This window comes from Phasianus colchicus, chromosome 1 (assembly GCF_987193195.1).
Source record: "Phasianus colchicus chromosome 1, bPhaCol1.hap1.1, whole genome shotgun sequence".
In the NCBI taxonomy this organism is placed as follows: Eukaryota; Metazoa; Chordata; class Aves; order Galliformes; family Phasianidae; genus Phasianus; species Phasianus colchicus.
The window spans coordinates 116910117-116933018 of record NC_143436.1 but is presented as its reverse complement, the minus strand read 5'-3'; the positions used below and the strand labels follow the sequence as shown (position 1 = coordinate 116933018).

The 22902-nt window shown below is 36.2% G+C and overlaps 1 protein-coding gene across 12 annotated transcripts in view; it reads right to left on the bottom strand.

Annotated features, from left to right (window-relative positions):
- The window catches only part of DMD (dystrophin), a 1153352-nt gene that overhangs the window by 175559 nt on the left and 954891 nt on the right, over positions 1-22902 (bottom strand). For all 12 annotated transcript variants that reach the window (XM_090124095.1, XM_090124041.1, XM_031599265.2 and 9 more), the window contains 4 exons: positions 13293-13465; positions 10331-10487; positions 2089-2209; positions 1097-1365 (listed from right to left, as the gene is read on the bottom strand). In XM_090124095.1, coding sequence (XP_089980221.1) covers positions 1097-1365; positions 2089-2209; positions 10331-10487; positions 13293-13465 — 720 coding nt within the window. The remainder of the gene's footprint in view (positions 1-1096; positions 1366-2088; positions 2210-10330; positions 10488-13292; positions 13466-22902) is intronic.

Sequence of the window (22902 nt, the reverse complement as noted above, 5' to 3'; positions counted from 1 at the left end):
ATCTATGGGTATAATAGATGACACATTCTGAGAATTTATAAATAGATCTCTTCTGTTCATTTATGAGTTTAGCTGAAGAAAAACAAATCATTCAGCCAACTGCCCATCAGCTCCTGTGTACTTTCTTTGTCTTGCACAATATTCATACAGGATACTCATTAAACCTTCTATATCATTAAAACTTAAGGATAATTCTAATTTTTTACTTTTTGAAAACTACATTTGATTTTTAAAGGCATTTTTTTTTCATGTCATTAGTCATTCCATTTCTTCTTTCTTAGATCCTAATGTTCTAGAAGAGAAAATAACAGTCAGCTCAGGTCTCTTTCAAAATGACGAATGATTCCCATTTATGAGACTGGAACAGAGGCACTTTGTTCTTATCAAAATGGCAACCGCCTCTATTGCACTCTAGATGAAGGAATCCAGTAGTATTTATAAAGCCTGGCCCTGTCAGTCATGAAGAAAAAGGACAAATCCTTATGAGTTTTTCAGTAAGTGGTGATTTTCTGAATCAAACTTTAAAAGCTGTAAGCACTATTACTGAAAATAATCATACTTTTTTTTTCCAAGCAGTTCTTTTGTTTTCAAACTATCTTAGTTGTGGAGTCTACTTATAAAATAAGACAGATAGCAAATGCCACCATCATGACAAAAAACAGCAAAACCATATATTTTAAATTATTTCAGCTCTATAAGAACAGATGCAATTATGCTCTTAACATGCTTACAAAACTATAATAAACAACAGAATTAGTTTTTACCTTCCTCATATATTCTCCTATCTACTGTATTTTGTTGTCTTCAATGCTAACTCTGCATTTCCCGAATTAAGAATTAAATGTGCTGAGGATATTCACACATTCCTGCAGAGCACTTTCATATGCATTAGCAATATGTACTCTCAGTGTTGGTTCCACTTTGTTTTAATTGCAGCAATTAAAAAAAGAAAAAAAAAAACAAAAAAAAAAACCTTTAAAAAGAAAAAAAGTACATCACTATGATACAAAGCAACCCACTTCTCATTTTACAAGTTAATTCCTGATGACCTAGCCGATCATTTCATATTCAAAAATACTTATTTAACAACACATACCTTGACTTTTTCTAAGTGATCCTGCAGAGAGTCAATCAGCAGATCTCCCACTGGCTGCCAGGATCCCTTGAACGCTTCAGCCTGGCGCAGTTTCAGGTCCAGTTCATCCATTGCCTCCTGAAGGCCCTGCAGTCTTTCAAGAGCATCATCTATCTTCTTTTGCCAATCAGCAGAACGTAGATTTAGCTTATCCCACTCAGTTCTGACATCATCTGCTTGCCTTCGCAGAACTTTAGTGACATTCTGGGCCCTCTCCTCAGGTGATAGCTCTAAATATAAAAGTTGAGAGACTTTTAGGATGTACTCTTGTACAAAAACAAAAAAACAAAAAAACAAAAAAAACCCTGCCATCTTGGTAAGCCTAAAAAGTTCAAAGCTCGCTTAGAAACTATTCGTAACCAATAACAAATTAAATTTATTTTATATGTGTTTTTATTTGTAAAGCTCTCAAATTCATTTTTCCCCAATATTGATAAAAAACCCACACATTTACATATGCAATGGCATTTAAAACTTCTAGCTACACCTGTCTGTATCCTGATTCAATGAAGTAGTCCTGCACATACATACATATTAATCACTGTGAATCACTGCAACTGAGTGGATTTGCGGGCTTTGCTGTACTGATTTCTCTTGTTCTGTTTCATACATGATCATTGTCTAAACAAATGACATAGTTCTGAAATACTTAGACTACAAGTTGAATTCAAGTTTGAACTGTAGCTTTCAGATATCAAATGGGACTACAGTTCTAGATACATCCAGAAGATTAAAAGCCAGTTTCAATATCTACTTATAAATATGCATGTCTATTTAGTTCCACACAGTTCAAAAACATCAGTAAGGGTTTCTTCCATCTGTATTTTTAGCTCAGTTTCTGAATACTGAGATTGAGCTTGAGTGTAAAAGGAATGCTCTCACAGTGGCTGGCAGAATTTATTTAATCATCACTGATCATCAATGATCTTTCTAGCAGCTATCTCTTCAGTTACCTCTTGATTCTGGATAGACCTTCTCCAGTCCCTCCACTGGCTGATCTGCCAGGAAGAGTCGCACAGTCTCAAGTGCACTCATGATGACAGGTTCTTTTGTTTTCAGCTCCCTCTTGAAAGTCTGTGAGAAAAAAAACAAAAATATTGCAAATGGGTATACACGGAAATACTAGGTGCTACCCCTTTTATTGTTCTTTTTGGTCAATTAAAGAACAGAACTTTAAACATCAGCTTCCACATGTAGAAGAAGCTGCCAAAAATGTAACAAAGCCTTACTTAGCCTGAAATTCCACTCACTGTATATTGTATTCAAAAGAGCTAATGTTGGCAGCATGTTGCACAGTACCCAAGGATGCACATCAGATTATCCACTGTGAGAGAGTACTTTCTTTTTGCTGGTTAACATCACAGTCAGCATCAAAACTTAGCTGCAAGTAGCAAAGCTTTCGCTGGCTCCATACTATATCAGCTTAAATAATGCTTCCTGAAAGCGAGATTTCATGAATATGAGGGAAAACCCAATGTGATTCACAACAGCTGCTGGAAAGTTATATCACAAGGAGAGAAAAAAAACCTATGGATATTGCCATGCTAACACCTAACAATCAATTCTAAGAAACCTAAAAAAAATTCTACATATTACATTATTACATTGCAGTCTTCTCTACCAGTAACACTGTAGATTCAGTTCTTCCCATACTACATGATCTGAGATTTCTGAAAAGTAGAACTGAGGCAACAGTGAAAGTCTGGAAATACAGTCCAGCCTAAATGTAGGCATGAACAAGTAGAAATGTCTCCTTTTTTGTTTTCTTCCCTTCTTTCCTATTAGCATTTTTCTTCCTCCAGCAACAGTTCCACCTTTTCTATCACTCTTCTATTCCCTGACTTTAAAATGACCATAAGTAAGGTTGCCAAGGTTGGTATTTAACGTTCCACTTAGGTACAGTAAGGATACAAATCTCAGAGACGTGGATTTTTTTTTATTTTTTTTTAGAATTTAAAACGCCATTATTCTGAACCCAAGATGCTTGCTGCACTAAAAATGCAGATAGCTCGTCTGTGGGTTGCATATCATACGGGTTCTTTTGCATGCTGTTTTCAATGTTGTATTATCTAAATATTTTATGTCAATAATTTCTCTTTATGAAGCAATATTGAGTGCATATTGTTTAAGTAGTAGAGAGGTAAAACATGAAGAAAGTTATAGTGCAGTATAACACAATGTAATTGTGCAAAAGTGAGAGCCATATACCAAGAGACTCCAGAGATTAGAAACTTTTTACGACACTGAAATTATATATTTTTTCCATTATAAATCCACCAATACTGTTAAGTATTAAGCCAAATTTTGGTTATTATGCAAACTAATGAAAATTATAAATTCAATACTAAAAAGTTCATTGATTTTGAATTACGTTCAATATGAAATACTCTGTAAAAGCAATACTTAACAGAACTAATAATAAGAATAATAGCTGCAGTTTATCATATGAGCAGTTCCAGGTAAAATATTCTTAGTACTTTTCAGAAAGGTAAACTTTAGCAAATGACTATATTATTCTGCTACAAATATTTAAATAAACTTTCTGTTGAGTGGTCAAGAGCTGATCACAAGTTTCTCAGCAAGTCTGCTGATGGTACAAAACTGAGAGGAGTGGCTGTCACACCAAGAGGCTGCTCAGCCATTCAGTGAGACCTGGACAGCCTGGAGAGCTGGGAAGAGAGGAACTTGATGAGGTTCAACAAAAGCAAGTGTAGAGTCTTGTGCCTAGGGAGGAATAACCACATGCATAAATACATGTTAGGGGGTGACCTGCTGAAGAGGACATCTGCAGGGAAGGACCTGGGTGTCCCAGTTTGGAGCAGGTCATGGGAGGTGGTTTTCCCCCTCTACTCTGCCCTGAGGAGGCCACATCTGGAATACTGTGTCCAATTCTGGGCTTCCCAGTTCAAAAAAGACAGCAATCTCCTAGGAGTCAAGCTGGGGATGACAAAGATGATGAGGGGCATCTCAATTATTAGGAAAGGCTGAGATACATGGGTCTGTTCAGCCTTGAGAAGACTAAGAGGGGATCTGATCAATGTTTATAAATATTTTAAGTTCAGGTGGCAGTCAGACAAGGCCAGACTCCTTTCAGCAATAGGACAAGGAGCAATAGCCAATAACTGGAATATACAAAGTTTCACAAAAATATGCAGAAGAACATTTTTTACAGTAAGGGTGACCATGCACTGGAACAGACTGCCAAGAGAGGTTGTGGAGTCTTCTTCTTTGGAGATGTTCAAGACCCGTCTGGAAAATCCTACTTGTGCAACCTTGCTTTAGCAGGGGGGTTGGATTCAATGATCTCTTGAGGTCCCTTTCAATCCCTGGGATTTTGTTATTCTTGGATTCATAATTGTGAATTGTGAAAATTATTTAACAAACTGAGCTTTTCCTGAAGGAATCGACACTGTCAGAAATATTTATTTTGTGCAGTAGATATCAGTGGGACTGGGATCCTTTCACAGTGGGACTGGGATCCTTTCACATATTACATTTGCTAAGGAATCTACTGTTTGGTTAATAACTGTGATAAACATTATAAATAATGTTGTTGACGTGTAAGAATCAACACCTTAATTTCCACAAATTAAGAAAGATACTGTGTATTAACAAGAAAGCTACACCATTGGACATTGTGCTGCACAGAAACTCGGTGAGGTTACTCCTTGGTTAAGCAGTTCTACTTCTTATTTTCAGATTTAAAATTTTTTATAATATGTACATGACTCTTTAATGCAGTGCAACAGAGAGAGCAAATTTAAAATGCTTTTCCATGCCTCTAAACAGGAAAAATTTACAGTGTTCACCAGCTTTCGTGCTTGTGAAAAAAACTGCTTTCCCACTAGATGTGGCATGGCTGCAGCTCAAGTTAACCAGTAGGTAGCAAAACTTAAAATGTTTCTTTGTACACTGTGTGCTCCCTTCTCATCTGACAATGTTAAAAGTGATGACCATACTCATATTGGTCTTTAAACACTGCAATTATGCCACCTAAAAGATACACTGTGCTTTATAAAGATTGGTGAAAACAGATTATTTTTAAAAAATGTTTATGTGTACAACCAGTACATGGGAGGCACATACAGAAAGGTCTGTGTCTGCCCCCAGAGAGAGAGAGCAGAAAGGAGACACAGATATTCCAGGAAAGGGAATACAGAACTGCAACAACTGATATGATATTTAAAACTCAGAAACAGCTCTAAGCCATGTATTTGGGGATGAGAAGTACTGCTGTATGGAGTGTTGCTGTAGTTAGGTCAGCCCTAGCAAAGGCGCTTGTAACAGTGAAAAGGACAAAATACCTTTTTTCAGCATACATTGCTTTTTCTTGAAGACTAAATCACCCGAACACCTAAACCTGGTGGCATTATATTTCCAAAACATTCCTCCATCATCTTATTCTGTGCAACAAACTAAGGACAATGTGTGATCAGGAATCATATAACTTCCCAAAACGATACAGAAGATCTAGTGATAAATTTCTGACTTTGTGTATTTTCCTTTTAATCACAAATGGGAAGAGTCTACCATAGAAAACAGTGAGCCAATGTATTAAATGCTTTCCTACATTTACCCTAAGGGATGGGACCGCAATCTATAAATCCCAAGATTTAGATCAGCATGCAGTGTAGTGGTGAGAACTTACTGTCCTCATTGCCTCCCCTAGTTTTCATCTGTACACTTCTATCAAGTGAGTTAAAATACATTTCAGTACAAGAAATTAAAAAAGGAGATAACAAAAAAAAAGAGACTGAAGCAGTAGCACTGAATAGTGTTAAAAATGATGACTTTTCACTTCATAATATTCCATTCCATATTTTTTTTGTACGAAGCCAGCTTTTCCAATTCTTTTTTTTTTTTTTTTTTTGTGAAATATATATACTCTACCAATAAAAATCATTGTCTGCAAAAAATGACATTTCCTATTCCTAAAAAAAAAAGAATCTATCTAAAGCTCCGACAAATATAACTCTAAATAAGAAGACCATCATTGATAACAGAATTAGCCTAAATGACTGTCTAATTTACAGATAATTATTTCAGGCTAATTTCATTGAATTCCTGAAGTTCTTCCACACTCTGTGATGACTACAGAGGAAGTCGAACATTCATAATATATGACCTGACAAAAAAACAAGTAAACCACTTTATTTAAAAATCTGTATTTGTCATCAGCACTACAGCAATAATGGCATTCTGTCCATTGCTTTTAATAATGCATATATTGATCAGCTTATCACAGACCTCCACTACCTCTTCATGGGTGTCCAAAAATTTCTTTGGTTGGAGAAAAACAGATTGTTTAAATTGCAAGATGAAAATACGATGAAAAAACAGAATTGTTTTAGTAAAACTAGTATTAAACTCTGTTATCAGAAAAGCAGATGATTTTGCTTTTAATGATTTTTAAGGAGAAAAAGTATAGTTAAATGAATTCAAGATCAATCAGAATGCTTTTTAAAAAATGGGCTTGGACTTCCATTTCAAAAAGTAGGTATCAACTGTGCCACCAGAACATGTTAGTGTGTTCAAGCAGGATTTACATTCCCCAGGCACACTTACTATAGATTCCATGCAAAAGAGTTTGGAGAGAACAGTTAGTAATAAACTTCTGTATTCATTAATGCTATTTATGCTGCTAATACAATTCCCACGCAAAAGATGTGGCAAGTCTAAATAGACTGACAGTAAAAGCAGGCTGCCAGCGGGATGCCTAAATTACATCCAGGAAACAGAGATTATCAGTAATATGTACTTAGTTATTCATATGATTTTGTTAAAACACTGTCATGACTCTTCACCAAGCAAAGAAAACTGCAAGATGAGGAAACAATACTTTGATGAAAAGGAGTGTTTTTGATCACTGATTTAAAATAAATGCAAAACAAGCAAACAAACAACAAAACCCCTGTACAATCTTTGGTGTGACACATCTTTCTTCAAATGCAAAAAGTCATCAAAATGATTCATATACATGTAAATTCAAACAAAAAGCAGTAATGTGGGAGTACTGAGGATAAAATCCATGGTGCCTTACCTAAAAATTACCTCACATTTATAATGCAGCAATGAAACTGACAGTATATACATCTGAGAGTTCAAGCTCTCATCTGGCATAGTTTCAAGCATTTGAAATTTTCATCTGAATTTTCATCTTACCCTTAAAATTTTTAATGCCAATCTTGGCAACTGGGAGCATTCAAATGATAAGTACAAACTTCCTTTTTTTTAATCTCTGCTATGAATATCTGAGGTATTTCAGATGGTCTTCTAAAAGATAGAGGTTAAATAATAAGCTTTTTTTTTTTTCTTTAAGTTACATTCCTAAAAACCAACCAAACAACAACAACAAAAAAAACAGCTTGTAATAAGCTACACTGCTGAGGCTTTTTCTTCTCTCCAAAGAACAAATCACCTGGGTTCACTTCTGGTTTTAAGTGGCAAAAACAATTTTTCACAGAAAGAAATTCTGTTGACACAAGAAGACCAAAGCTACAAGTCTGGATCATTTAGAAGATTGGTCAAAGCAGGTAGAAACTTAGATTGTTTACTGAAGACTCATTTCCAGAACAGACACTGATGACAATGACATGAGTAAATTCTTTGACTCAAGTCTGAAATTCATCTACTCTCTACTTTTACACTCTGAGAGCTCAGTTTTTTTTAGCAATGGCATACAGCTCTTGAAAAATTAGCTTTTCTGTGCTCCAGTTTTATGCTAGAGACCTTTACATTTGAGGTGTGAACCTTCCTAACAGCATTTTTCTGATGTTCAGAAATGGACTAAGATGTTCGCTCAGGCACAGTCTTTGTATGTTTGCTTCTCTAAAAGAAAACTTTTAGAGTAACAGAAAGTCCATAGTGTCTAGTTAAAAAAAAAAAAAAAAGAGTAGAAAAAGCCCAAGCTGCAAACACAGGGTTTCGTCAAAGACAATCTGAAGTCAGAAGAGTTCTGCACTGATTGCTTTTCCCTCCTTCCCTGTAAGAGATCTTTGAAGAGTAGACAGGGCGACCTAATTTCAAGGATTATATTTTGTTCCTTTTTTTTTCCCCCACAGGGAACCAGAGCACCTACAGCTAGAAAGGCCTCACATTAAACTACAGACGCTACAGCACAGAAAAAGGAAAGATGTGATATTTCTAAAAGGAACTAAAATGTTCTAGCTTTGATAGAAAGAAGAAATGACTGAGACATGAGGACCAAAGATTTGCATCTGTATGTATCTGCATGTGGGAGAGAAGATAATCAAAAAGGAGAAGTGAGAAGGAGACCTAGTTTGTAAAGTCACTTTGCACCTATTTATAGTACCTTACTTTTATGTAACACTTCTTATCCCTAATAGTTTTAACCACTTATGTTGATTTGTGAGTGACAATCACTTAGTCCGTCACCAAATTCTTAACACCTTTGGAATAGCTTACAGAACAATATACAACATTAAAATTTTAAGAGCAGTAACTTCACAAAATGAAAAATTTATGTTGTTTCTCTTGGAGGAAAGGTAATGTCAAGTACTCAAATGTGATTCAGATAACAGAAGTTTTGCTGCAGCAATTCTACAAAAATCCTTCTCAAAGTCTTGCTCTAGCTCAAATGTGGCCTTTGGGTAAAGGGTTTGAGTTAACATAAAGCAACATCTATTTTATTTCTTACATCCTGAGAGCCTGGTTGGTTTTTGAGGTTTTGAAAATATGTCATGGAAGCTGCTAGAGCCAGCTGGCTAGAACAGACCTCAGGTATTTCAGAGAGGGAAAGGTAAAAAAGGAGAGTGGTAAAGCCGTGGATATTTTAGCCTTACTGTTTCCATTATAATGCTTAAAGTCCCAAGAAAAGCTCTGTGAGAAAAATTCATCCTACAGATCAACCCTCTGGAAGGAAAACCTAGAAAATGAGACAGTGTTGCCACTACTCTCCATCATTCAGCTACTATGAAAAAAGTTTTATTTGCCTGTGCCAAAAGCCAAGCCTGGTTTTATTTAAGATTTGTGGACTTTTCACAAACACTGGATTGCCAGTAACTTAAAGCAGCAAGATACGCCATATGACCTTTCTAAACCCAATCTTAGTGTTTGCTCCCAGATGTGCCCTTTGGGATTAGGAAGGAAAATCTTTTAAAAAAAGTATCTATAATACAGCTATCCAATGAAAGGAGAAAATAAAGGTATTACAGATCTGGTTTCATTTTATAGAATAATTTTAGACTTTTCTATGCAGTAATAAAAACAGAGATTTAGGAACTTCCATAACAATACCTTATGTGGCAAGTTTCAGAAATGGCACTGTGAAATGGTCTTATATAAGATGCACAGCACATTTTGTAAGGATGATCACTGAGTTTGGAATATGTTTTTCTCTCAAAGTATCATATTGTCTGGAGATGGCATAGCAAATTATGTGCTGCTTACTTGAAACCAGACATTAATTAGTGTGAGACAGCTGTGAGCTTGATTCAGCATAGGAATATATACTTAAAGCATGAATTTCCCACTTAAAAAAAAAAAAAAAAAAAAAAGGAATCTTTGTATGAAGAGTTATTGAGCAATATTAGGTTATTTAAGAGGTCATTTGTCTGGTGAGTTTTCCAAAAATCCTATACAGTGTTGGATTTAAGTTCCTTTTTACCACAAAACCTAGTCTGGACCAGTGTCCATGTGATGTTCTGCCATTTCCTTTCCCTAAGAATTCCTAATGAAATTAGTATGAGTAACAGTAACAAAAGTTACCACAACAGTTTCACGACACACACAGTTGTGCATTACGACCAGTATCAGCTACAGTTTTCATTAACATTCACCAAAAAACAACAGCAAAACAAACAGGGTTTAAAAATTTACTCAAGAAATCTAAATGTCTGATCCAGAAAAAATAAAATAAAATCAGAACTACTGATTTAATCTTCAAATAACATCGTTAATATCTTTTCTAGCCATGAAACTAACTGCCTATGACAGTTCTATGAAAATATTGCTGGTTTTCAGAAAGCCAAGCAGCTGTAGCAAATACTCCTTTCTCCAACAGACTCATTTTCTAGCCTGTGTTTGAAAATTTTAGCCTAGTGTTATGTAAAATTTCATTAACTCTAAAATGTATTTCAAAAAGTATCTCACTTTTTCCAGCATGGACAATGTAATCCAACAGTAAACTGAAAAATGAAATGCAACTAATGAAAGATCATTTGAAACAAACCGTACCCTATGAACATCATTCTGCTTCTGCACAGTGGGAAGATCTCCACCGATGGGTGCTTGCTGTTTTAATTCATCCTCCTTCAATTGCAGCCACGCCAAAAGTTCCTGAAGAGAGAGATGTAAACGCTTCCACTGGTCTGTACTGGCTTCCAAATGAGATCTGAAAGCATGTATTAAATATCAGATGCATTCAGACAAAGTGAAAGTAAAAAAAAAAGAAATACAAACTTATTTACTGATAAAGATCATAGTGTTTTCTTAACTAGACAACATTTAAATACCTTCATCACTTTTGAATCAGACACTGGTACAATTTTGATTCCACAGCCATGGCTCGAAACAGCAAAAGACTGATGTGGAATTGTCATTCTCACTAAACATGCACAAATACAACGCAGGACTAGTAAGAGAACAATTTTTTCATCACTTAGGACTGCGAGGGTACTAACCAAAAGGTATGGAGTACTTTTCAACTCAGAGAAGAGCAAGCATTTGTCTAAACAATTACACAAAATATTCAATCCTGCATAAGAATCATGTGGCTGCTCACCTTTAAGTCAAAAGAACCAATACCATCCCCTCCCCAAAAGGAAACTGTTAAAGTAATAAGAACCTCCAATGCTGCACAAAATGTCTGTGCCTCATAAAGTGAGGTGTGACTGAAACTGAATAACGGCAAACTTAAGGTATACTACTCACTTTGTACAAACAACGACTCCACCATAAGACAACCTTATAAATATTTTCTCTGAGTATGTATAAATGCTCTTCTCTCTTAAAACTAACTCTTGGCAACTACTTTCTGCTGGAAGAAAATATGCAATAAATCTCTGTATTGACAGAATCTTCAATTTTGTTTATATCATTGATAATAAGAGCCTGTCCTGCTAGATTAATGAATATGCTGCTACTGTTTAATTGCTGATTAGGAAGAAATTCTTAATTAATTCCCACGCAACTTAAGAATTCCTTTTAAAAACTAAAATGAAAAGCAGTATTATATGAGAGTAAAACAATATGATATACTTTGCAAGGATTTTTGCAAGGATTATGTACTAAGACAGATTTTCTGTCTCATTTCTTTTCTAACTTCCAGCTTTGCTCCTATTGCTGAGTGTTGGTGGAGGTGAGGGGCACTGCTGCCTCACAGTATGTGCTGCAATGCTGGGGCAGGCTGGCCTGCAGGCCCTGAGGGCTGAGAAGTTGCAGGGGACCTCTCAAAGCAGCGAGGAGAGAGGAGCAGGGCCACTACATGGGGAGCTGCAGTAAACAACAGCCAGTGGGCCTTCGGAGGGGACACAGCTAAAGAGTAACTTTTCTGAGTTAGTGAGCTCTAGCCTTCCAAGTTCATCTCAGCAAATGCAACCTTCCATCTCCACCAGATTAGCACAGTAACTGGATGTGAATGCAAGGAAATGAACCTGACTTTTCTTGACATCCACCATACACTTTAGCTAGCTGAAATGCACTGGACTGTGAAAAGAATGCCCACCTAACCAAGGGACAGGATGACTGTTCTGTTCCAGCAGTTCAAAGCATCCAGTGAAAAAGAAGAATCATGGGACTGATGCCTGGGGAACATTTCATCTTTCTGCTCTTACACCTCTTTTGTGTAAGCACCATCACAACTATGATGAAATCTATTCCACACTGTGTGATGGAAAGAAATAGCACAGAGCAGTCAGACTGAGAACAGCCCATTCATTCAGTTCGGTAGCCGGCAATATTTAAATTGAGTGTCTTAGGAATTACAAATTGGTTCTTATTTTAGTATTTTAGAAAAGAGTTCTGTTGCTTTGAATCTTTAATGTAACAAGCTAATGCCATACATCTAGAGTTAGTACGTCTGACAGTTAATGACAGCAATACATTGAACTGTAAAAACAGAAAGAAAGAAAATCCCAGGACACCCATATATTTAATTACTGCTATTTGGCCAATTTGCTGTTGATTTTTTTTTTTTTCTCAAGCATCACTGTATTTTGGCAAGTTCATGGGTAAAAGACATCTGAAAGAAAAAAGCTGAGTGAGACCCTGAAGGATTGTCTCTTTCTTTTGCTCCTCGGAAAAAATAAAAAGGAATGTGTATCTTCTTTTAGTCACTAATATAGTTTCAACCTCACATTCTTCATTTCTTTTTAATGATTGATGTTATGAAGATGGTTTTTGTCATTACACAGACTGACCTCCCTCAGGGCCCAAGCTGAAAGAAGCTAGTATTTCATAAATTACTTTGAAAAACACTTCTGCCTTTTGCTGCCCTCTGAACTACCACCAACACACAGCAAATGAGCAATTGAAAAAATGTCCAAGACTGAATGCAATGGAGCTGGGCTGTCTGTTGTGAAAGACACATTTCTGAAGAGAATTTTTCTGGACAGTTTGTTTGGAAATTTTCAGCCCACTGAAGCCCACATATCCACTTCATGACTTGTAAAACTACCATTTATTGTATTTTTTCTTGCAAGGAGATTTTCCTCTTACAGAACTATTTAGAGATCTCCTTTTACCCCTGGATTTTATTTGGTAATTTTGACCACTTTTCAGACAAAAGAAAAAATCTTAAATAACATCTTCCCATTTGCAATGCTATTCTTAGTTCTGCACTGGAAATGGCAGCCTCAGAAATAAAGCTTTTCATAAATATAGGTTGTCTAATTACTTGACTCACTGATAAGTCATAACCAACCAATTTAGAAGGGGTACAGTTAGTGTTTAAACATGTTAATCTTTCCTTCTGTAACTACGAAACCTCATCATATGTCTCAAATCCTAATCCCCTACTATCATTTTCACACACACACACAAAAAAAAACCCTAATAATTCTTACAAAGTTAAATCATGACAAATCATTTAAAAATGGATAGAAATGGTGCTATCAGAAACCTGTTTATACCCCTTTACTGTCACGAGGCAGATGGAACGACTTAAAGCTGTAGGCTTTTGATTAGAGTCATGTCCTACCTAATGTTTAGTGATTTCTTCCTAAGTTCACTCCATCTGAAGTTCATGTTATCCAGACGTCTCTGCAACAGGACAGCATCCTCTGAGCCTTCCAGGGATCTCAGGATTTTTTGCCCGTTTTCATCCAGGTTGTGGAAGATGTCAGTATGTGCATCAATTTCTGTCTGTAGATCCTAGAGAAGCAATAGAAAATAACGTGATTTCATACAGAATCACAGAAACTACCACTTCTCAAGAGTGGAAAAATCCACAGTCCAACACAGAGTCAGTAAGATTATGATTATTCCTCTTGTAGCAATATTATGTAGTAAACACCCTTTCGCTTTTGCAGGAAGGATGTTTGAATTGAAAGAGGATCGTCTTTCCATATGGATCCTACTGAACAAACGCTAAAGAATGTTAAAAGTCTAGCTTTTGTCAGGCAAGAAAGCAAAGACATATTTACTGTGCTGACAAGGGAAAAACCAACCAACCAATCAACCAACCAACCTACCCCTGGGGATCCCAGGTAAATCTGACCTTCACGTGATAGGTTTTCCTGTGCAACATTTTCAGCTTGAGCTGAGGACTGCAGCACTGCTCCTGCTGCATGGCAGTTCCAAGAAATCTGCGTGTTTGCAGCAGCAGAGCTTTAAAATGCCAAGTTCCCTTACATTCTGTTGACAGAACGCATTTCAGATCACAGACCTCAGCAGTCAATAGCAATAAACAACCACTTTGTGCTGCATCAAAACACTGGTCAGGGCCATGGCTGTAGGAGGGCCTGCAAACAGAAAGGACCCAGAATATGCAACCGGCAGCTCATGTTGAACAGCCAGCTCTTCTTATCACTCTGTAACTACAGGCCAGCTCTACATTTTGAATTCAGTTTTCCCCCTCATTTTCAGTAAGGCTGTTCCTGCCAAGAGAACATTCCTTTGAGAGCTGCCTGGTACCAGCATTCCTGCCTGCCCACGCTCTGAATGCAGCCTTTGTGCAGTGGCTGTGCAGCTCATGGATGCTGTGTGCTGCAGCCCCACAAGGTCACAGACTCACTCAGAGAGAGCAAGGGCAGAACCATGCTCTTCAAGCTGAACAACAACAACTATAACAATTTAAATATACACAAGCATGCACACACTCTATACGTAACCACAGTTGCACAAAAATACTGCTATGTTGTAACAAAGAGCACTGGTCAAATGAATAAATCCCATTTTTACATGGGATGCTTGGGCACTAAGAGCTCTGGCTGTGGTTTCTTGCTGCCTGAAATGAGAGCACTGGGGGATGAAGTGGGAAAGGTGAAATGATCGACGGCCTTTGAGGGACGACCCAGAACCAACTGATCATCATGGACAGAGCCCAAAGGAAACTTCTTCAAATCTGCTTTAGAAGAATGACTTTGAAGGAAGGAAGCATGCAACTTGCCTACTTGGTGTGTTCCTAATTGAGTTGGTTTGATTTGATATTTTAAGTGCAATCTTAGCAGCACTGAATCATAAGTAGGTTGTCCTTGTTCACTTACTGCTGTTCCAAGTGACATTTGCTGTACTTTGCTGGATACCTACTTTGTGCACAGCAACAACTAGCACCATACTTGGAATAATTTCAAGGAGGGCAAGGCATGTCTGTGGTACAGTATAGGAGTTCTCATCCAGCTATCTTACTTTATCTATGTTCACCCTGGCAGTAAAATAGGAATGAGTTTGGAATACACCAGAAGTAATTCAGCAGAACACAGTTGTTACTATAAATACTATATCTTTTGATTGATGTTAAATACTCATGGAAATGACGTAGCTTTGTTAGCGCTGGAACTAAATGTGACAACTGTAGTTTTAATCTACGAATGGAAATTTCATCATGTGACCTGACACCTAGACTGGGAATTGAAAGTAAGAGCTAGCAGAACTTTTTTTTTTCCCTTTCTCTCTCTCTCTCTCTCTTTTTTTTTTTTTTTTTAATTGGTAGAGGGAAAACTTGTAACATAGCTATAAACTTGGGAAATGCAGATTCGGCCCTCAAAAGTAAGACAAAAGATTCATATAGTCTACAGAATAGGCAAAAATCCCACATTTTGCTAACGACAATCAGGAGGTATTGAAACGTGCAAGGGACTTTACAGAAAGACAACTGAGAGTCGCACACACATATTCTTACTCTCAATGAATATATAAAGGTTTATGTAGAGTCTTAGATTATAAAGGCAAACAATTTTCCAAAATTATTCCTGTTTCAATTTAAACATACATTTCAGAGAAGGAATCTATTTTGATTTTTAAAGATGCTATTATTAAGGTGCATAAACATGTACCTTATTCCAGGTGTGAATGCCATCACTTGAAAATTTGTCCTTTATTTCAATTCTGAATGTTGATAGATTCCAACTTCCATATTATGTTTGCTGAAGAGTACTCTATTACTAAATTTCATTCCCTTCATGCATGCATTTAGAGATTTTAAGTCAGTTTTGAGGTTAAGCACCACAAAACTGAGGTAAATGGTCATAACAATATACAGGAAAGAATAAAGTTCACAGTAAAAAAGTTCACTTTTAATATTTGCGTACTTCTAAGGTCCTTCCATATTTCAAAACAGATAAATCTACTGCCAAATTAAAGAATCATCATATGTAGTGCCTATCGTATGTGGTACCTGTTGCACAGAAACACAAAATGACTTAGGTTGGAAGAGACCTTAAAGATCATCAAGCTTCAAACCCCCTGTCATGGGCAGGGTTGCCAACCACTAGAAAATTCTTAGTTTGTAGGGTTGCATTGGAAACAGCTGCCTCTTCCTCAGCAAGGGCAACATGAAATATGTCCAATAAATACTTATAGTAAGAAACTGTCAAATCTGTGCCTTCTTCGTACTTTATCATACATGTTACTTTTTAACTCAAAATTAATACACTTCCACACTTTTCCAGCCTTTAGAAAAACTTTAATAGTCCAGACACTGTATGCTTTTCTCCTCATACAAAGATATTTCTCAAAATGAAATCAAGTTGTATCCTTCTTCTTTCAGAATACTACTGAATACAGCAATCACACTGGACAGTTAGCTAAATATGTGAAGCCCTCTTATCAGAAGATCACTATTCAAGATCTTAGCCCAAATTAGCTGTCTAACCTGCATATTATCTAATAATCCTAAACATAGTTTATCCCAGCTATCTGGGAAACATACTCAGACTAATAAGACAATGGAGGCATTCACTCTGTTTTGGTTTTTGCGTTTCAGATCCTTTCTTTGTGACACCTGGTCCCTAGAGAAGCACAGTGCACATAAGAAAAATATCTATACATCTTTTATTTGTTTTCTGAAGTAATGTCTATGTTTGAAAAATAGAGGTTAAAGATAAATATGAACTAGATCCTTTTTCTTGACAAGAATAAAGCAGGAGTATTTCATCTTATAAGATGCTATTTATTTGCAAAAGTATACTGTCATTCACACATCATACCAAGAAGCATAGATTATAGACTAAATATAGACTATTTACTGCATTTCATCCTTTCCATTGTATTCAAGCACATGTAAGAAATGCAGAGGATGAAAATCAATCCTGCTATATTTCTGCTGAGATAGTGCTGGATTTAAATTACTCTGTATACTGTTTTTGTTGAAGTGGTAACTACTGGAGCTATGTGGAAATACATTCCCATAAAAAAAGTAGCAAAATAAAATACAACTAACAACAACAAAAAGACAGTGTGTAAGTAACTCATTGATGAGTACAGATTATTAACCTAAGTTAATTTTTTTTCAAATCTCCACATCCACCTTTTTTTTTTTTTTTTTTTTTTTTTAAAGCTCACTCCTTGGATTGAACTCAACTGATTAGAAGGAACTGCCCACGCTTCAAAGGATATGCCTAAGAGTTGCAGAGTGAAATTTTCCTTTTATTAAGATGAATGACAGAGTTAGATGATAAACCGTACTGTAAGATTTGTTCATACTAACCTTGCTGATTAGGTATTACAGACTTCCACACATTTAAAAATGTCTGTTCACCTTCTCATAAGGCACAGAAAATATCCGGTGTTCCTATTTAAAATTTCTATTCATAATCTATCTAGTATTTCTATTAGCAATTTATTTACCATTTCTCTATAGAGAATTCAGTTTTACATCAAAGGTCAGAAGACGTTTTCATAAATGGCAAAGTGACCATCTTAAATCATGTACATTGAAACTATTAACTCATAAGACAATCAGCAACATAAGACTGACAATACCTATGATAATTCCACATAGCAGACATATTCCTTTAAGAATTCAGAAAGATTGGGGATATTTTATCAGAAATAATTAACAAATCACTGTTAAAACCCTCTGTAACTGACATGCGGTATACTGGCAAAATACATGAAGGACATGGCACATAATAAATTGTGCCATTACTATGGCACAACATCAGAAATGAGTTGGTAGGCTGAAAGTAAAATGAAGTTCTAGAAAGAAGGAATTAGTTACACTGGTTGGACTATACAAGAGTCAGACTAAGACATGGAAATTAATGCAGCACAGCTGACAAAACATTTATCTTTATACAAGGTAGAAACAAAATTAATTATGTAATAAAGAAATTAAAGCTCTTAAACCCTCCTCTACAAACTCAGCTCTGTCCTTGGAATTGTGCTTTTCATTTCCAATGAATCATTTTACATTTTCTAGTTACCGTACATGGGATTAATGGAGTAAGAAGGCTCAGAAAATTAAAGACAGTACCATCTGATTAAAGGAAATCAGCACAGGGAGAAAAACTTGTCTCTATTGTTAGTAATTGGAAAAAAAAACACAGAACAGTCAGTCTGCATAATTACGTACATGAACTCAAAGCATCAGCTATTCAGTCCTCTGTGACTATGCATTACTCAGAATTACTATACTGCATAGTATTAAGGTTCTATAATATTAGTACTGAAAGAGTGAGAAAGTTACTGAAAATCAATTGAAAATTCTAAGTCCGTATAATTCTTCCCACAGAAGGGGCGGTCAAGCATTCAAACAGGCTACCCAGGGAGGTGGAAGAGTCATCACCCCAGGAGGTATTTAAGAAGAGTATGGAGGTGGCATTGAGGGACATGGTGTAGCAATGGACTAGTAGTGTGGATGGCTGGACTTGATCTTAAGGTCCTTTTCCAACAAAAACAATTTTATGATTCGCTTCTTCCCCTCTTTAAAATACAACTTTGAGTAAAACCTTATTTTTATTGTCTCTTTATAGTGATTTCAAAAAGCCTCAAGAATGTAAGTTTCTTTTTGCATTCTTATTGGTATCTATAGAAGGCAGATCTGACAAACTTACTATTTTGAGCCAGTATTTGCTGTTTGCTTGCTTTTCTTCTAACAATACTGCTGAGCAAAGCACATAATAAAGAACAGGGATCTGTTCTCTGGACTTAAATGGGACAAAATAGCACTTACGGCCTGGAACAGCCTCTGAATTTTACCAACAGTGGATCTCAGCTGGTATAATCAAAAAAGGTTCCCCCTTCAATGTCTTTTACCTCCATATGGCTTCTACAGATGTAAGAACTGCAGTCATGGTCTATAGGACTATTTTTCAACTCTGTGCAGCACAGCTTAGCTACCGTAGGGACCAGATGTCAGCTTAAACATTTTACTCGCTTTTACTCACCTACATACTTAAACTCCTGTAGGTCTCCTATTCTACCCAAAGCACCAAAAAAATAAAATAATAATAATAATAATAAAAAAATCGATGAATACTGAACCTCTTTCAGGATCAGGGCTTATTCCTTTATCTGCTAGACAGAGGAATGGTTTTGGGGGTGACATAGTTCTGGAGATGTTGCATTAATGGCTGCAGCACAGCAAGTCCAATACATTTTAAATACAAGAGGCAGACAGTGCAAGATGCACTTGATCTATTTCTTTTGTTCCTCAAAGGACTAGGTCATTTTGCACTACTCTCTATGACCATCTGCTTTGGTAGACTAGTCATTACTTTCAAAGTATCTGACCAGGAAAAACAATATATTTTTTTAAATAGAAGAGGTTGAAAAGACTGTCTTTTAGATTAATGCTAGAACAAAACACCGAAATATTTCTTCTACTTTGCAAAATACTACTGGTTCAACTGGAGTAAATCCCATTAAATGAACAACCAGTTATCTTTTTCTCTCTTTTTTTTTGTTTTAGATCAAAATACAACTAATTCAAGTATGATTTTGGGAACAATTTTATACCTGAACCATCTAACAGTGATAAATATCATTTTTTCTGCTACTATACAAACCATCTGAGCCTGCACAACCAAGATCTATTAAAGTGAATAAAGTGTAAAGAAGCTCTCAGTCCTTCCATAAAGCTTTTAAATCATTTGAGAAAGGTGATCCTCTCCCTCTGCTGCGGTGAGGTCACATATGGAGTACCATGTCCTGTTCTGGACTCCCCAGTAAAAAGAGATAAATGAACATCTAGAGAGAGTCCAATGGAAGACTACAAAGATAACGAGGGGCCTGGAGCATCTCTCTTACTAGGAAAGGCTGAGAGAACTGGGACTGTTCAGTCTCAAGAAGAGAAGACTGAGGAGAGATCTTCTCAATGTATGCAAATATCTGAAAGGAGGCTGTCAAGAGGATGGGGCAAAGCTCTTTTTAGCAGTGCTCAGTAACAGGATAAGAGGCAATGGGCACAAACTCAAACACAGGAAATTCTGCCTAAATGTGACGAAAAGCTTCTTTACTGTGAGAGTGACGGAGCATTGGTACAGGCTACCCAGAGAAGCTGTGGAATATCTATCTCAGGAGATATTAAAAAAACCCTCCCCCAGACTCCCAGTTGCAAACCTATGTAATATACTTTATGTGATCTGCTTGAACAAGGGGAAAGGACCAGATGGACTACAAAGGTCCCTTCCAACCTCAGCCATTCTGTGATTCTGTTTACTCACAGATCAGAAGCAGAAATTTGGTTGGGCTTTAGAATGGAAGCGTTTACTGAGCAATTTCCATAATGATAAAAACTTTTCAAATTAGACACAAAATGTAATTAGAAGGCAGAGTTACTGAATAAAAAGCACTGTTGTGAAATGGCCATACATCATCATGCCATGAAGCCTCCTATTCAGCTAGCCTATGGCATGACCCCAATTCTAGTCTGGTATGATTACATCTCTAAGTTTCATGCTAATGACTTGATTAAAAAGAAAGATAAAAAGGTCTTTCTCTATTGGGAAGATAAGCTTATGAATATCATTAAGGCATTTCTAGGTTCCCAACACTGTTTTCAAGACAACAAACGGTGAGAATTAGTTCTCTAGCAGAGAAGCAAATGTTGACGAGTGGAAGCTTAAAGGATAACATTTCCCTGTAGAAAATAATCTGCATAAGCTGCAGTTACCTCTGTTATAGTTTTAAATTCTAGATGCCCCCAAAATAAGAAAGGAACAAAATTCACATTAGCAAATTGCACCCTGTCTTCAGAAAAGATTATGACTAGGAATACAACCTTCAATTTAGGTAACATTCAGGTGATTGCAGAATGGCACAGCCAAGGATACAGTGATTGTCTTGCTGAAAGACAGTGAAAACATGCTGTGGGGTTCTTAATCTCACTAACAGCAAGCTACCTCAGCTTTAGGTAGCTTTAAGAGCAACAACTCAATCATTTGAACATATGCTCAAGTTTTCATTGTGCAGACCCTCCTTCACAGGACTGGCTTTTCAGACATAGCACAAGACCTTACATTTCTCCTTTATTCAAAGGGAAGTAATCAAATAAATTTTTACGAGACCTCTAGAAATTAATCTGTATTCAACAGTAATTAAATATAAATCCTTAAATAATTTCATTGATTTATGGGAATTTACAGATGTTTTCATGTGCTTCTGAAAGACTGAAATAAAACTGTTTTTATTCACATTTAATGAAAATACAAATAAATAAAGAAACTAATCTTTCAACATACAAAGCTTCCTATGTTTATAGACATAGTTTCACATAGGATTTGATTAATCTTGCCATTAGATTACACAAATATAAACTATTCTGGCAATACTAACTTTAATAGCACTCTTTTTTCCTGCTTGTTTTTTTATTTACCTTGTCCTTATATCTACCGTGGAAATCTTGATCAGAAGGAAACTTCAGATTAGTTTGAGCTTACAGCAAGGCTGAGAAAATTCCAAGTTGCCACCTCAATGAAGCACTTACAGTATGATGTAAATATGTGGTGTTTATTTTACTACCCTAGCTTTTTCTTCACGACCTTTCAAGTAAACAAATACAAGACAAACAAAGCACCTGTTTTAAGGCAGGAGCTGCAACTGTTCTTCAGAAAATCAGCCATCTCTACTGAGACATCTAGGTATGGTATTAGATATCTGATTGTGAAAACTGGATTTGAAAGTTGAAATTTGAGAAGGAGGGAAATAGCATTAATGTGCATGTACTTGTAGACACAGTTTTCTGAAAGTAATACCATCAGGGTCATTAAAAACTAACGCTGTTCTCTAAGTTTTGGAATGTAGCCTATTCCAACAAACACCTGACCCTAGTAATTCAGTGAATGTCAGATTCCATTACACCTGTACATTCTGTCAGCACACTCATGCTGTCAAGCTCTCAGCATTTTTTATTATTTTTTTTTCCTTTGCAGCCAAATAATTATGCTGCTACTTTCAGCATGTCTAATTTCACCCTCTCCCCATTTGTCAGAGACAAAACAGTGGTAGCACAAAAGCAGCACCATCCTCTGCAGGAACATTTACTTCCACTCAGTTACTCAGGCAAGGTCTGAAAGTCCTGCTGGATAATTTGGAGAGCATCTACCTCTATTAGTTCCACTGACATCTCAGTGCTTCCAATTAATACTGATTTTCTCTTACAACTAGCAGCCAGCACACAGCCTGGAGAAAAAAAATTAGGAAAGAAAAAAGGACAAGGGTTACTTTTCTGTCACCCATAGTGAAATATATCCAAAATTTGCTAATTATACATGACTGTTCCTAGGAGAAGAACTATTTGTTTCTAAGACTGTAAAGTCGTTTCACAGAAAAGGATCTATGTTTTCAATGCACCAGCACATAGCCATTAGACACACTGACTTTACCACCTACAAATTTAGATATACTTTCACCCTTCCTCAAATACGCAAGCATATATAAAATCCTCTTCCAAACTTCTTCAAAATAACAATTTTTTTTACACATCACATTAATTCCTTCTGTCCCAAATATTTCTTTAAATCTTTTTTCTTCTCAAGATAAACTCTGACATTTCAGTTTTTTGTTAGCAAAATCTTTGACGCCTGGAGAAAAATAATTGGAACATCAGTTTCATAACATGATGTTATACTAATTAAAACAACATAAACTATTACTAAAACTCAAAAGACAGCAACACAGAATATGAAGCAGAAACTACAGGTCTCATACATTATGCATTATGAAAATTGGTTCATGCAGAACAAAAATTTTAATGGTTTTAAGGCTCCTCTAAAAGTCAGCATTGTTCCAAAGATAATGAGATTTCAATTAGGAATTTACACAATTTCAAGTGTTACTCTTTAATGATGTGCAAGACCTGCTGCATTAACTGTTCTTTATCAAGACCAGGCTAAGTGGGACCTGTTGGGAATGCTGAGAAAGCTTCA